The 15,263-nt window shown below is 38.3% G+C and overlaps 1 protein-coding gene across 1 annotated transcript in view; it reads right to left on the reverse strand.

The window, feature by feature from the left end:
- Positions 1 to 15,263, reverse strand: part of csmd1a (CUB and Sushi multiple domains 1a) — a 176,537-nt gene that overhangs the window by 82,437 nt on the left and 78,837 nt on the right. Inside the window, exons 3-4 of the mRNA XM_036147619.1 lie at positions 2,624 to 2,818; positions 35 to 242 (exon numbers count right to left, since the gene is read on the reverse strand). Coding sequence (XP_036003512.1) covers positions 35 to 242; positions 2,624 to 2,818 — 403 coding nt within the window. The remainder of the gene's footprint in view (positions 1 to 34; positions 243 to 2,623; positions 2,819 to 15,263) is intronic.

Genomic DNA, 15,263 nt, shown 5'->3' on the forward strand with positions numbered 1-15,263 from the left:
TAGTATTGAAATTTGTCTACAACAAGAGTCTTACCATATGCTTGGTGCTTCTGTCCCGCTGATTTCCAGAAAGTCATATTTGTCTTCTAATAGGAAGTCATTGAAAACAAGAGCGATAGTGTCCCCGGGTTCAGCAAGGATTGACCATGTGCAATCCAGGTTGTTGTCATACTCTGCTGGGTATCCGGGGCTGGTGATTGAACCTGCGGTGCCTCGTAACGTTCCTCCACATGCTCCCTCCGCTGGTAAAAGATGAAAGGCATGAACATAGAAATAAGCATAGGAAAGGAAACTCGGCAATATGTTCTCAGCTAGTAATTTTTTTATTTTATACATCATATATTGCAATGCAATATGTTCTTAACTCAGCAATTTTTTCAGGTTTGAACTGTTAAGTTTGTATCATCTATTGAACAAGGTTTGTTTGTACAGAAACTCGTTCCCTGTAACAAAAAATTAAGCTTTGGTTTATGTAGTTGATTTCATTGTTACATTTTGAGGTTTTCACTCATGTATTGTGTTGTACAAAAGTCTTCATTCATTCCTCACTTTAGCTTTTAAGGAAGACCCATCAATGCCTGTAAAACTTTATAGTGATTTTTATGTTTATTCAGGCTTTCTGGAGGTTATTCACAGTTTGTCTTTAGGCTTTAGGTGTTTATCAGTCATTTTTCTTTAGTTCAGTGCTTGGCCACTTTCAGAAAAAAATAGTTTTGTCTGGTGAAATAACCCACTTGTGAATTGATCGGACATAAAATGTCTCTTGAACTCAAATTATTTGTTTTTGTCAGAATAGGACAGAATACTTCAGATTTTTTATTGGTTATGTAGCATAGGGTCAGTGCTACAAGCAGCATGTCACAAAGATACAATTTTTTCACATTCTTTTCTGTCTACAAAAACAAAGATAATACAGATATTTGAAAGTACATGCAGTTTATTTAAATATATGTGTTCAAGCTAAAATTATTAGCTTTTTTCTTATATTGTATTTTTCCTTTAAAAAGATTAGCACACTGTTGCCTTGTCGCAAGAAGGTCCCAGGTTCGAATCCTGGCCATGGGTCTGTTTGCATGGATTTAGCATGTTCTCCCTGTGCATGCGTGGGTTTTCTCCAGGTACTTTGGCTTCCTCCCATAGTCCAAAAACATGACTGTTGTGTTAATTGGTCTCGCCAAATTGCCCTTAGGTGCAAGGATGTGTGCATGGTTGTTTGTCCTGCATGTCTCTGTGTTGCCCTATGATGGACTTGTGACCTATACAGGGTGTACCCTACCTTTCGCCCAAGGACTGCTGGAGATAAAAAAACAGTAAAATAACACGCAATTAAAAACTAATCAATCTGATGTCGGTCATCAGGAGACAGAATTGTAAATTGATGTTATCAACATAGGTATGACAACTAACATCCTGTGTCCTCTTGTTTTTTTCAAGACAAACCATGCATATGTATAGATGAATAAATAAAAAAAGGGTAGGAAAACGTCTTGAGCCTTGTGGAACTCCATATTTTCCTTCATACCAAAAAGGTTTTTGTCTGTGTTTTAAGTATTGATCCACTTAAATGGCAGCCCGATTGTTTGTTCACTGCCTTGTAAAGTAATTAATTTACAATATAACACAGCAATCTATCCATCTATCTATCATAGTAATGTATGGACATGCATGCATTGCCCTGGCAGGGTGAAATTTCGCAATGTGTCAGCTGGTTCACTTGCTCATTGTTGAGCACACTGCACAATATATGTGCTGCAACAGTTGGACAGATAATAAGTTAGATTAGAAAGCAGCCAAAATAAAAATAAAGCATATCAAATATCTTCTAAAAGGCTGAAGTAGTATTGATCTAAACTACTTAAAAATGTTTAAAAGCCTTGCTCATTGGAAGTAAAACAATAATAAGAAATATGTATAGCATATTGTACTTAAATCAATAATGTGTTTATGTTTTGTTGATTCTTATTTTTTATGTTTTGTTGATTTCAATAGCTATTTAGTGGCTTTAGTTCACTTTTCTTTGGATAAAATAATCAAAACTTTTTTTCACAACTACAACCGAATTAACATCTACTAAAATAAAGATGTTGTGCACTTTTCAAGCACAGCAATATTCTGTTGGCACTAAAACACATTAAATATACACAAATGACATATCTGACCAATCCTGCACTAAACTACTTAACAATTACACCGACTCTTTCAGAAAGTGTTAACATTCACATATATGTTCTTGCCTGTGAAGTGCCAGATTATTAATAGGGGTCTTTGCTTGGGGATTTTGGTCTCCATCCAGTTTAAACTATAGTTTGTAGAGTAATTGGAGTCAGACCTTTATGAGTTTTAAAGAACATCAATACACTAGGGCTCCTCATATTTCAGCTCATGACCTCATATTAAGTTCCTTCAATTCGTATGACCTTCGCTATATATCTTATTATTATACTTTCCCCCACAGTTTTTTTTTCTACTTTTAAAACTACAGATGCAGCTAGGGAAGCAAGAGTTGGTTCCTCTGAAACTCTTTATTCAACCAGATTAGCAATAATCCGTTTTTCTCTCTGTCATAAATCAGCAACAGTGTGATAATATTTTAAAAGGAAGGAAGCAAAAAAAGGAAGTGTACCTCGACAAAACGGTGATGGGAAGTCCCACTGTGCTCCACTGCCAGGTGATACGATGCATGTGAGGATACTGTGACCTTCCAGCACGAAACCTGACTCGCAGCTGTATCGGATCTTGTCCCCCATGTTGTACCTCGTTCCATGAATAATTCCATTTGGAATAAGGCCTGGGGTGCCACAGGTGTGGCTTGGTAGGACTAAAATGCAGAGAAGAGGAAGAAAGAAAGTTGCTCTGAATATATAACCTTAAAAAACAAAATTTAATCTCAGTAAAGAAATTAATTAACTAAGTTAAATAAATCAGAGCTGAGGCACTCAAACAGAAGGAAATGTTTTCCGATATAAGACACTAGATAGTCAACTGCCTTCTTTATTGTACTTAATTGTCTTTAAAAAAAATGTTTGTCAAAAGACAGGATGTAAAGAAAACAACACTTGTGTCTATCCTACACAGATCTCTTTTTGACTTTCAATTTGTAATCAACAGAGTCTTCATTTTCCAAAGCGACAACAGCGGAAATAGACCACAAACTAACAGAAAAAGTCAGCAATGCAAAGTACCAAAAGCAAGTGAGTATGGTTTTCGAGAATCCTATAAATATTCCAAAAGTGACAGTGTGGTATTTAGATGTCTGGCTGGCACTTTGCCTCCGATGTGCATCTGTTATTGCCCATTCTTAGATGACACAGCTAGCTCTACAGTGGGAGCTGCTACAGGCAGCTCATGGTCTAACTAGGCCAAAATCAACTGTGACTGTAGCCAACGCGCCTTAGCTCCACAGAAGGGCCAGATACACAGTGGCTGCAATACAACCTGGACAAACTCCACAGGCTCTAACCTCGGCATACACTGTGTGTATTTGTATAACTGGAGCATGTTAACTTGCTTGGTGTGTAATGCATGTATTTAATGGCTCTGATGTGTGTGTCTATCTGTTGGGATAGAGAGCAGAGTGTCTGTATGTAAGGGGCATTCAGTAAGTCAATCTTTGTGTTTGTGTGTGCTGTTCCAATTAAACGGCAGCATGGTAATTAGACAAAGCTTCATCCTGGAGACCCTGAGAACTAGGACAGAGAGAAAGAGGAAGGCAAGGGTGGGAGGAAGACGTAAGGAAGACAGTAAGGGGTTTTAAACAAAAAGAAGGATGAAGTGACAGTCATAGGTGGGGGACAGACTGAAAGGAGATTGAAGGAGGACAAGAAAAGATAGGGCAGGAAGAGGAAGGAAAGAGCATTCTGAAATAGATGAAAACGGAGGTGAACTACTTGCAACAGACTCTAAACATTTATAATTTACTCTAATGGACTCATTATTTGGATTCTATGTAGTCATGCATCAGAAGCAAATTACTCACAGTCAGCTGACCATGTTGTCTTCTGAGAAAACATGCTGCCTTCCTGCTTTGTTTTAATAAGGTGAGACACACAGCTGAACCCAGACTTTACACTAAAGCTGAAGCATATGGCAGCAGGAAGGAAGCAATGAAAAGAATTGAATATGAAAAGAATCAGCAGTCAAAGTCACATCGTTAGTCACATATTGGACAGCAGAGTCCTGTTTCTGCCAAGTTGGTGTGTTAAAAGGAAAAAATACCTGCCTTGTGCACAAAGGATTTCCCTCGCTTGAACAGAGGGAGACAGCAAAAAGAATCAGGGGGGATTTCCATAGAATATAGTGCTCAAAAGTCTTGCTACTACCCTACAAATCTTGTGCAGTGCTACAGATGCCTTTTACTCCAGCTCCACAAAACAATGCCTTGTTGTCTCTAGTGGATAACCTGCAAAGTTGCAGTACAAATTCCAAGCTCAGGGACAGACTGTTAGGAGTGACCACTTAGGGATTATTATGACAAGAACTGAAAAATATATATGGATATATATATATATTGTATTCATTTATATTCATTTTGAAAGCAGGCAGCTCTGCTGGTAGATATTCTTCTTCCACAGAATATAACAAAATACATGATATACTATGTTTCTTTCTGAATAGTTGTGTTTTTGTTTCTTTGGAAGGGCCCTGGGACTTAGACGATCACTCCAGCAAATCTTTCCATATGAAAGAAAGGATCTTCAGTAGACGCAATAACTCAATACATCAGAGGCCAATTCCTCTTCAAAAGAAATAGCAGCTTCCTAAATATGGTGAGTTTCACACTCCCAATGCTAATGGACGCCACACAATCCTTCTTAAATTCACAGAGTTTTAAGTTATAGTCCTATGTGAGAAATATATTTATTTTTAGGATTTTATTTTTACTTTCTTGTGAAAAATGTTGAACTTCTTTATTTCTAAAAACAAGTAACATTTTTTAAATGTACAGTGTGTAAATAATTTGGCTTTTAATTAGCAAAAGTCAAGTATTACTTTTATAAATACATTTTCTGGCAGAGTCTAACATTAAAAATTAAAGTGTTCTCATAACTTAGAATTAGTTGTTTATAAATCCATAGGTGTCAGTGCATCCACAATGAGGCGCCATGTTGCGTTGCTATTTCTGATTTCTGAAGCCGAAAGGGGACAAACTGTCAGCCTTACGCGTTCCCTGTCTGTCTCCTATATGAAGACACGCTGTCGGTGGTGGAGGAATATAAAACAAGCAAAGACGGCTGTAGCTCATTGTATTTGCTGCTTTCTGTTGACATGGAGGACCACGCACACTCTTTGCCCAGCAAGAGAGAAGAGAAAGTAACCAAGAAAAGAAAAAGTAACAACCAGGGAAAAAACTATTGTCTATATTGGCATAGCTATTATTACCAGGTGGAGTGGAGATAATTCTAAGGGAGCGCAGAGTGAGAACTGATGCGGAGGTCATAGGCTTTCTGCTGGACAGGTAAGTTAATCTAATATAACAGTGAAGTTTATTTTTGGTGTTATCTTAGAAACAGGGGAGTATAGCTCTGTAGTCATCTGTCCTCTCAGCAGCAACACCAGCCGGGTCTCTTTATTGGTGTTTAAAGCTGCTTATTTTCGACCCTAAATAAACAAATGCACGTTCAGAAATGAACCCACTCACTGAATTTACAAGCTACTTTAGAAAACAACCAGCAGACTTGGCAACAGTGTCAAAAACCATTTCACACGATGACCATAGCTATTAGCAGTAACTAATACATGGAAGACATGTTTACATTGTCACACTTAATATACTCCAAGGCTTCCGTAATAGCTGTTATGGTGAAGTAATTTGTAATTCATGCCAAAATTGTCCAGTGCGAAAAACTTACACACTGAGGCTTTAAGAAAACATAATTTACAGGCCAATTTTGAAGCAATCAGCACCACCAGACCTGTTATGGTTGCAGGCCTTGCATGTCACAACTAGGCCTTCAGTGGTGCCCTGTCTGCATCAATCCACCTCTCAATAGCCTTCCCTGTTGTATTTCATCTTGACACCTGTGCCCGCTACTTAATGCAGGACAAGTGCGAGCTGGGCTGTGTTACTCGTGTCTGTCGTCTCACACACAAAAACAGAGACAAATTGTGTTTCATCAACTTCCCTCTGATCTCTTCTTCCATCACTCTAGCAATAGCAGTGATCAGGTCGTTTTGTATTTTGTCCCACATCCCACTAAATAATTGATTAGTGGATGGGTGGTAATGTGAGTCTGTGTTGCTCTCAGCAGTGAGACAAAGAATCTCCACATAGTTTCCTCTGCTGTTGGATCCAGAGCTTTCATTGCGTCTCCAAAATGAAAGTTCTTGCTTGCCCAAAAAAATAATTACACAATCTATCAGTCTTTTTGTTATGAAGCCCCCCGGTTCCTTGTGCACCTGCTCGCTCAGCTTTAGAACCACTCTGGTCTGCCCAAAAGTTTTGGAACACACCGTTGCTCGTAAGTGTCTGACAGTGTTTTGGTGTTTCATTGCTGCTTTGGTTAGGCAAGTCACACCAGTGCAGCTCTAAAGACTGTGTCGATCATTGGCAAATAACAAGCACTCCCTGCAATTTAGTGGACTGAAAGTGGCAGAAAAATTATTTTCCTGGTTGTGACAGACTTGTTAGCTTCATGGTTGCTTGACCTTTCTTAACGATGTCCAACTTTTCTTGAAAAGTCCCTCTTGACAAAGGCTTTGATAATAAATCTGCAACTATATCAATTTCTTACTCTTTAGCCATTGTGAGTTCACTAAATAGCTATATTTAGTGAACATTCCCGGCCAATGCAGTCTTCTCCTTTATAGGGAGTGGTGGTCTAGTGGTTAGAGCACAGAGCTTCAGTCCCAGAGGTTCTGAGTTCAACTCCCACAAGCTGCCATTCTGGGTCTCTGAGCAAGACCCTTAACCCCCAATTGCTCCCCAGGCGCTGCACAGTGGCAGCCCAAGGCTCCCCAAGGGGATGGGTTAAGATGCAAAAGTGAATTTCTTCATTGTGAGATCAATAAAGTTCAATTATTATTATTATTATATAATCAAAACAACTTATTTTTACTTGTCCAGATTACTACAGATGCAGTTTGCTAGCACTGGCTAGTACACTTTCTGACGATCCAATTAAAGGGTTTGGATGTGCTGATGTTACTGTTTGCCTGCTAGAAGGCTGTGGTGTCTTCAATTCAAAATCTGATTGGTCAAAGCTGATTGACATCTACTTTATGCTACAGGGCCTGCAGAACGATTATGAAGGCATATAGGAAGATTTCTTTGACCTTGGCAATATATAGTGGCTGAAATGTAATTGGCCAAATGCTTTAATAGAAAAGCCATGAAAGGAAGCAGACAGACCATTTATAATTCTTTATTTAGTATTCATGGGCAAAATTGACTTAACATCAGACTCTGATTCAGATGTTTCTTAGGACAGTAGAGAAGGCCTTGCAGGCCCTGGTGGCCCACCAGTGATGTACCATGTGTTCACTTGGAAACTTTGATTTATTCGTAACTGTTTGCTACATTGCTTCTATGAAAGCCAGTGAGAGAAAGACAGAAATACAAAGGTAAAAAAATATATATGATTGATTTCTATTTTTATAGCATAAAAAAATTTAAACTAAAAAATCTTAAAATTTTAAACAATGTGCCTACATAATTTATAAATTAGAATTCATTATCCTGCTTTTGTTGCTGTTGATGTTTTTTATAATCAGAAAAAATGTAACATTGCAAATGATTTGCTGATTTTGTTGTGCTTTTAAAGAATGTAAAATAATATGATAATGCTCTTTGCACAATCAAATTCTGTACATACAAATGTTTTTTTTAAATACTGACCTGTACACTGTGACTTTGTCATGCATTGTTTACATTAAAAATGTTACTTTTAAATCACTGCTGCACCTTATGCTGTAATTAAATCTACTGTAATTTACAAGCTGTATTCCTGCACAAATGCCCTTGCACAATCAATTCTGCACATACAAATGGTTTTAAAAATACTCACCTGTACACTGCGACTTCTCATGCATTGTCTACATTTAAGTTGTTACTTTTAAATCACTGCTGCACCTTATACTATAATTTGGATTTTTTACTGCAACCTACAAGCTGAATGCAACAAAATTTCCTTCTGTACCCACTCTGTGCATACAAAATGACAAATAAAGTTGACTAAGTCTAAGTCTATTTGTTAAAATCCAGTTGATAAACATATTTATCAACTGAATCTTAACACACTGAATAAAAGAAGGAATGAAGGAATTAATACATTGATGTGAACTGCCTGGACAATGCTCTGAATTCTGAGCACAAATGGATTCAACTTGCCCTTCACAGAAGCAATTAATATGTTGATTTTATCAAGCTCAATTACTGTCTCTGTTGTGTTTGTGAGTGGAAATCATTAAAGATTATTATAGAAAACAAAGTGAAATGATAAATCTGGATCCTAATAGCACAAATAAATGATCATACGTTTTAGAGCACCCATTGTGTTGGTGGTGTGATCGCAAACAGAGAACGTGGCCTCTAATGTTCTAAGTAAGCTGATTCTGAGGAAATACAAGTTCAAAATATGTTTAAAAAGTGTTCATAGTTGTAACATCACTGGAAATGTACACTCTTGTTTTTACATCCCTGTGTTACTTCAATACAAAACTGTGTTGTATATCAAGCAGCATAACTACATTGCTTTCAAGGTGAAATTATGTATTTAAATAACCTGACTATGTTAAACCATCACTGACCTAACTAGTATTGAAGGGCAGTTCCATCTAAAAAAATGACTCCACTCTGACTGTTATTCCTCCAGTGTACATTCTGTTCATTCACATGCTTTGGCAGGGAAGCTTAGCAGCACATTGTACTATGGCAGCCACAAGAACATGACCATCCTTTGACTTCGCAGCCAACGATTTGATTTGGGAATTGGATCCGCAGCTGTGTGGTCTGTGAGGCAATGGGGAGGCATTTTATCCATTTGCACCAGTAATCCTCAATGGAGAATCTGACTACCAACCTGTTTATCTCTGTGGTTTTGTGGGCATTCCTATAATTGTGTGCACACTTGTGCTGTTGTTAGATTGTTAGATTTTTTTTTCAACTGGTCATATAACAGCTCCCATAATGTTCATAAAATGCTGAATTGATTAGTTAGATTTATGTTAGATTAGGGTTAGACAAAAAAATAGGGTATATATCTACTGCTCCTCTGTTGCAGTGCCAGCTGTTTACAGCTTCAGGGCAGATCAGTGTGATGCTGCAGCAACTCTTAGCCAGGAAAATATTTTAGAAGGGATATGAGGCTGACGAGAAAGAAAAAAGGAAAACCAGGATGGAAGGAGTACAATTTCAATATGATACAAAAGGATTGACAAGTTTTATTAATATGGTGAGGAAAAAGGGGGATACTACAGGAGAAAATATTAAAAGCAAGATGGACAGAAGGAGTGAAAATATTGTGTTAAATTATCAGCAAATAATGTTCACTGTAACAAGATCCTTTACATAGAGTACAATCTCATTTTATAATTTCTTCTGCCATCTGAAGAAACCGATACATTTTCAGAGGTTTGAAGTTATTTAAATAGTATTGCAATACCCTTTTATGTTGCATTCTTACAATGCCGAAACTCCACAGATTATGTTTTGCATATACTAACAAAAATGACCTGTGAGGTATCTGCAAGATGGCTTTGAGGGAAAAAAAACAGCATGCAGTGAACTAGCTAAAGGAGTCAGTGGTGCAACCTGGATCGGGGATTGACTGAAATGCCAACAGTGGCATTAATACATTATGAAAATGTTTTATGCACAAAGCTGCAGTGCTATCATGTATGATGATGCATCTGTCTCGTGGTAAAATCAACAACAGAACTAGCCTTAGTGTAGGGACATCCAAAGGAACAGAAAGAACAAGGAAGAGTGAAAATTGTGATGATGACAATCCAGAGAGCAGTGTGGAGCTCAGGAAGGAGCACTCTTTCTACATTGATTGGCCAATTTCTGCTCGATACAGAGCAATTTGATGGTTGCGTGAGTTTGGGCTACAGTACAAAGTTAAACAAATAAAATGTTTGACCAGTGCATAGAGCAGATAAACTGGGCTGCATACAGTTTCACAGTAGTTACCTTCAGCACGTAAACACGCCCATGGTAACACTCCTCAGCTCTCCGCAGCCCCTTTTCTGGTTTTCCTGTTTCTGTCTTAATATGCGCTAAAACGGCATGTGTAAAATTAACTGCATCTGGCTGAACCACAATGAAAAGTATTACAGCTCTGTGCCTGACCATAATCAAGAAACCGCGTCTATCACCACTAATTCCCCCCCAGCAGCAGCGGTAATGGCAGCGGTATGTGCGTGACATGTGCGTCAGGGCTTGTCACCGGTTCAATCACAGCTTTTTGAGCAGCGCTTTTTGTAGGCGCTGTGCGATTGTGTTGTGAATTGGTTCACAACACAATTGATTTGGCCAGATTAAAATAAAAATTTTCCTCTGATGACATAAACGACGTAAAGTCAGGAGAGAGAAAGAGACATTTTCTGATTCTTGCTCGTTTTCTTCTCCCGGATCCATTGCAATTCTCTCCTCTGTTGCCTCCAATTTCTCTCTCTCTCTTCCTCTCCTCTTTAATGACTAACTTTGACGTTAGATGTCTCACCTGCATCACAGTTTCCCTGGTTTCAGTCAATTGAGAATATTTGCGAGAATGATTGAAGCAGAGACCACAAGCGATGTGCGCATATACGGCACAATGTGGATTTCATGTTAAAATGTAGCATAGAAGAAGCTTTTAAATAAATACATTTTTGTGTGAATACTGTATCATTCTGTTATGACACCCAAGCACCATACCTAGGTTTTGCTGCTTACACTTAGGACGAACAGAACGGGACAGTTTTCACCCTGCCAGTCCCCCGAACCACCACTCCTCCCCCCAGAAGCCACACATTTCTTCTGGTATAACCCCAAAACAACCTACTTAAAGATACAGTAAGTGTGCAACAGCAATTAGCAATAAAGTCTAATACGGATCATTACAACACATTTTGTTTATTGATTAAATTTACAGATTTGATTTTGATCTTTAGAAAGGAAATGTTTATGTACACGTCTTTATGGCTGTCTGTCACGTTTGACAGCCATTACAGTTTTTGTCTCGTGCCCCCCCTAGTGGCAGCTCGAACTCCCTGCTCTATAGTGTATGTTAGTTGCGTAATGAAGCTATTGTAAATGTTTTGTCCTGTTTTGTCACACTTGTTTAGTGGCCATCTTTGTGTTCCTTTTTTGTGCAGCGTCTTGCAAGCTTATGCAGAGTGGGCACCATACCATGATGCATTACACTTTTTTAAATAAATTGTCCGTCCATCCATCCATCCATCCATCCATCCATCCATCCATCCATCCATCCATCCATCCATCCATCCATCCATCCATCCATCCATCCATCCATCCATCTGTTGTCTTCTGGTTATCCGAGATCGGGTCCATGGGCCAACAGATCCAGAAGAAAGCATTCCAGACATTCCTCTCCCCGGTGGCACTTTCCAGATGATTCTGAAGGATCCTTTAGCGTCATCAGGCCAGATGGGATATGTAGTCCCTCCAGTGGGTTCTGGGTCCCCCCAGGTCTCTCCTGCCAGTGAGGCATGCTAAGAAAACCCCAAAACGGTTGCACCCAGGTGGTATCCTGATCAAATGTTCAAACTATCTCAACAGACTCCTTTCAGTGTGGAGAAGCAGTGGCTTCTACTGTGGATAACAGAACTCCTTACAGTATATCTAAGGCTGAGCCTGGCCACCCTCCAAAGAAATCTCATTCCGGCAGTTTGTACCTCTGATCTTGATCTTTTGGTCGCGATCCATTCCACATGACCGTAGGTACATAAATGAAGTATAACAACCTATTGGGCCCTGAAAGAGTCAAACGGCTGACTGAAGAGTAGTTCCCTACATGGTGGAGAAGCGGACCACAAGCCTCAGCACAGTCAGCGAGCCATTCCAGCCATCCAAACTCCCAAGAAGACAGCTCAATATTGAAGGAAAGTGTATTTTTTCCCTTTTCTTTCTGGGCAAGATAAGTAATATGTTTAGATGAATATTCTTGGATCGTTATTGTGTTGTTTTTGTGGGTTTGTGAACCACTGCGTTCAGCCACAAAGCTGAATGGTTCCTGCAGCAGAAGCCATATGTTAGTAATCAAACTGAGTTTTAAGCTTAAATTGATTTATTGTCGATCAATTCTAAGCAAGCCAATATGTGGGTCTTTACTGTTTGAAGCTATTTTACCTAATATAGCAGTCTTTGCATTTTGAGTACTGTTTTAAGTGTGCTGTCCATTTCTCCATCTCCCTTTCTCTCTACTTTTCCTTACACACACAGGCCACTCCCCCTGTTTTATGACTCTTTGTTCCAATTTGGTGCAATTTCCAAACTGTGAGCCCATGTGGCCCCATGTGAAGTTGAGGATTGGCCAGCTAGCCGGTCTCTGTTAGTGGCAGAGCCATCGCCGCTGTAATAATTAGCTTACTAGTTAGCTGCAAATTAGATTGTTGTAGATAGCTTACACAAACACAAACATGCACACAAACACATACATACATACATACATACATACATACATACATGCACACATACATACATACATACATACATACATACATACATACACACACACACACACACACACACACATACATACATACATACATACATACATACAAAGAACAGTGATTGCTGTCTAAAGGCCTGTGCTCGTATAACTCTCTTTTGGTTACCTGTCTGATAACACAGTTACATCTATGGTGATTTTTGGCTAATCATTATTAATTAGGATTGTTATTCATAAGTCTTGATAAATATGTATAATCAATCAATCCCAATTGCACAACACTGCTCTCCAACATTCTCTGCTCAGTGCCTGCCTCAGTCCCAAACCTTCATCATCAACACAGTAACGGAGATACTTTCTGGAACCAAACTCTCCCTGGACAACTCACACAACAAGATTATCTCCTTCCCCCACATCCTTTGTCATTACTTCAACCTGTAAGTTACATTTTTCAATCTGCTCTCAGAAATATCCACATCTTCTCTATAAGTGTCACATCTAACTGATCTTCCTCCTTCCTCAGATACCAAAAAACCAAAACCCAGAAACCAGCGATTCCAATTACCCCGATCTATGCTTTAAACAAATATTTCCTAACCTCAATCTGTTTAGTGATTGATTTCTGCATATGGGTCAAAATGGTTCCTGAAACCATGACAGATAATTCATTTCATGATTTAATTCATGAATTCAGAAATTGTTCTTAAAAACATTAAAAACATTCTATTAAAATTATATATGCTAAAAATAAATAAATCCAAAAGATAACCCACTGTTTGATGTGCTCTGTGAAAGCTGCAAATAACATTCAGGTTATAGAAATTAAGATTGACTCCAAGACAAAACAACTAGAGCAAAATGTAGATTATTTGCACCCCTAGCATGTAACATGCCACAAGCCACAGTTGGAACAGATGTACTGAGTGATGAACCTGGCAAAACTCACTAATTTCTTATTAAGTTTCCAGAGGGCTGCAAAGTTAAAATCAAGCGGAACCAGAACAAATGTTAGGCAGAGTGCATATTGCCAAACAGGAATACAGGGAGATGATGGCATTCGAAATTCACCTGGAAAAAGAATTTGGAAAAATCAGCTTTTCGATAAATCAAAACTTAGAGGTGTTTCTTTTTAAATAAATAGCTTTTAAATTCAGTTCAAATATGTATCAAAATAAGATTGTCTATAATCCATTATGTGTTAAACATTAATCTATTCATTTGTCCATCAATGCTTGCATAGTAAGTAAGGTTTTAAAGCTGAGACAACTGTGATTCTGTTAATTAAACTAATTTCAAAGTAAATTGTTAGTGTTCCAGTTAAAGTTACTTATAGTAGCATTGTTTTCATTCTAAACCTCTCTGGTGAAATAGCTTAAATTAGATAAAGGAAGGGTTATCTTTACTGTGTAAAATGTAAAAAGATCCCTCAGTGGGTCCAATCCATAATCCATTAACACCTTCACTCGGATCCCACAGTGTATATGTTTTATTAAAATAGCAATCAGCATTTTCCTATAATCTGTGATTCTTGGTGTTAGAGCTCTGCGGTTGGAAAGTTGTCAATGCCCCTGAGCTAAATGGACTTCCCTACACAGCAGGTCCTCCCATAGTGTAAATGTATTAACAGCTTCACTGACATGTTGTACTTAACAACTCTATGTGAGAAAATTGCAGAGGGGCTTTTGGCCAGTTGTGGCATCAGTGATCAGATACCCCTCACCACCTGCTGATTGCTGCTACTTTTAATACATCAACAGATAATGTGACACTTCACACAGCATTCCCTGTATTAGTACAAGAAAAGAACATTGTAACGTTTTTCATATTTTGTCCACACCTTAATTTTAATAGACTGATGTGCGTAAACTCGACTAGTGAAATTAAAGATGTGTAATCTGAAAGCAACAATTTGCAGGGTATCAACAGAAATCCAGAATGAATCATGGGTTACGTTAACACTGCAGGTCTTGATGCTCATTTCCGATTTTTTGCTGAAGTCTGAAATTTTTTGAGGTGGCTGTTCATACTACTATTAAATGTGGCCACCATTAGACTTCTCTCTGAACGGTTTAATATGTGAAATGACCCGTATGCGCATATAACAGAAGAAGTCACACAGCTGGTGAATGTATTTTTTCTAGAAGTGTTCAATAAAGTTTTTTTTTTAATAAAAAAAATAAAATGTAGATACCGTCCGGCATCTCTCCTTGTTATTATTAGAAAGCTGTTGAGCAATGGGAGCCAACGATATTAAGACCACATCGTAGTAAGATGAAGTAAGGTAAGAAGAAAGCAGCACAGCTATTAATGATGGTATTTTATTAGAGTGCTAATTGCTACTACTGTGTATGAATGTGTAGTGAGACAAAGGTGAATGATGAGAACGACGAATAAAATGTGACATGGCTGATCAGACATTGGACGCTTTGAAAACAATCTGATACGTACTTAAATTAGTGGAATCTAAGATGATTCCCATATGCTTTTATTTTGAAAGACTAGTTTGGGGGACTCAGACAGGAAGTGGAGGAGGAGCAGCATTTCAGCGGAAGGAGTGAGAAGTTCTGCTATTGAAATCATGTGGATTACACAAAGACAATTTGAAAGTCTTGTCTATTGGTACTTTATTGCTGGAAAACCTGACATGGAGTC

The sequence above is a fragment of the Fundulus heteroclitus genome, chromosome 15 (genome assembly GCF_011125445.2).
Source record: "Fundulus heteroclitus isolate FHET01 chromosome 15, MU-UCD_Fhet_4.1, whole genome shotgun sequence".
In the NCBI taxonomy this organism is placed as follows: domain Eukaryota; kingdom Metazoa; phylum Chordata; class Actinopteri; order Cyprinodontiformes; family Fundulidae; genus Fundulus; species Fundulus heteroclitus.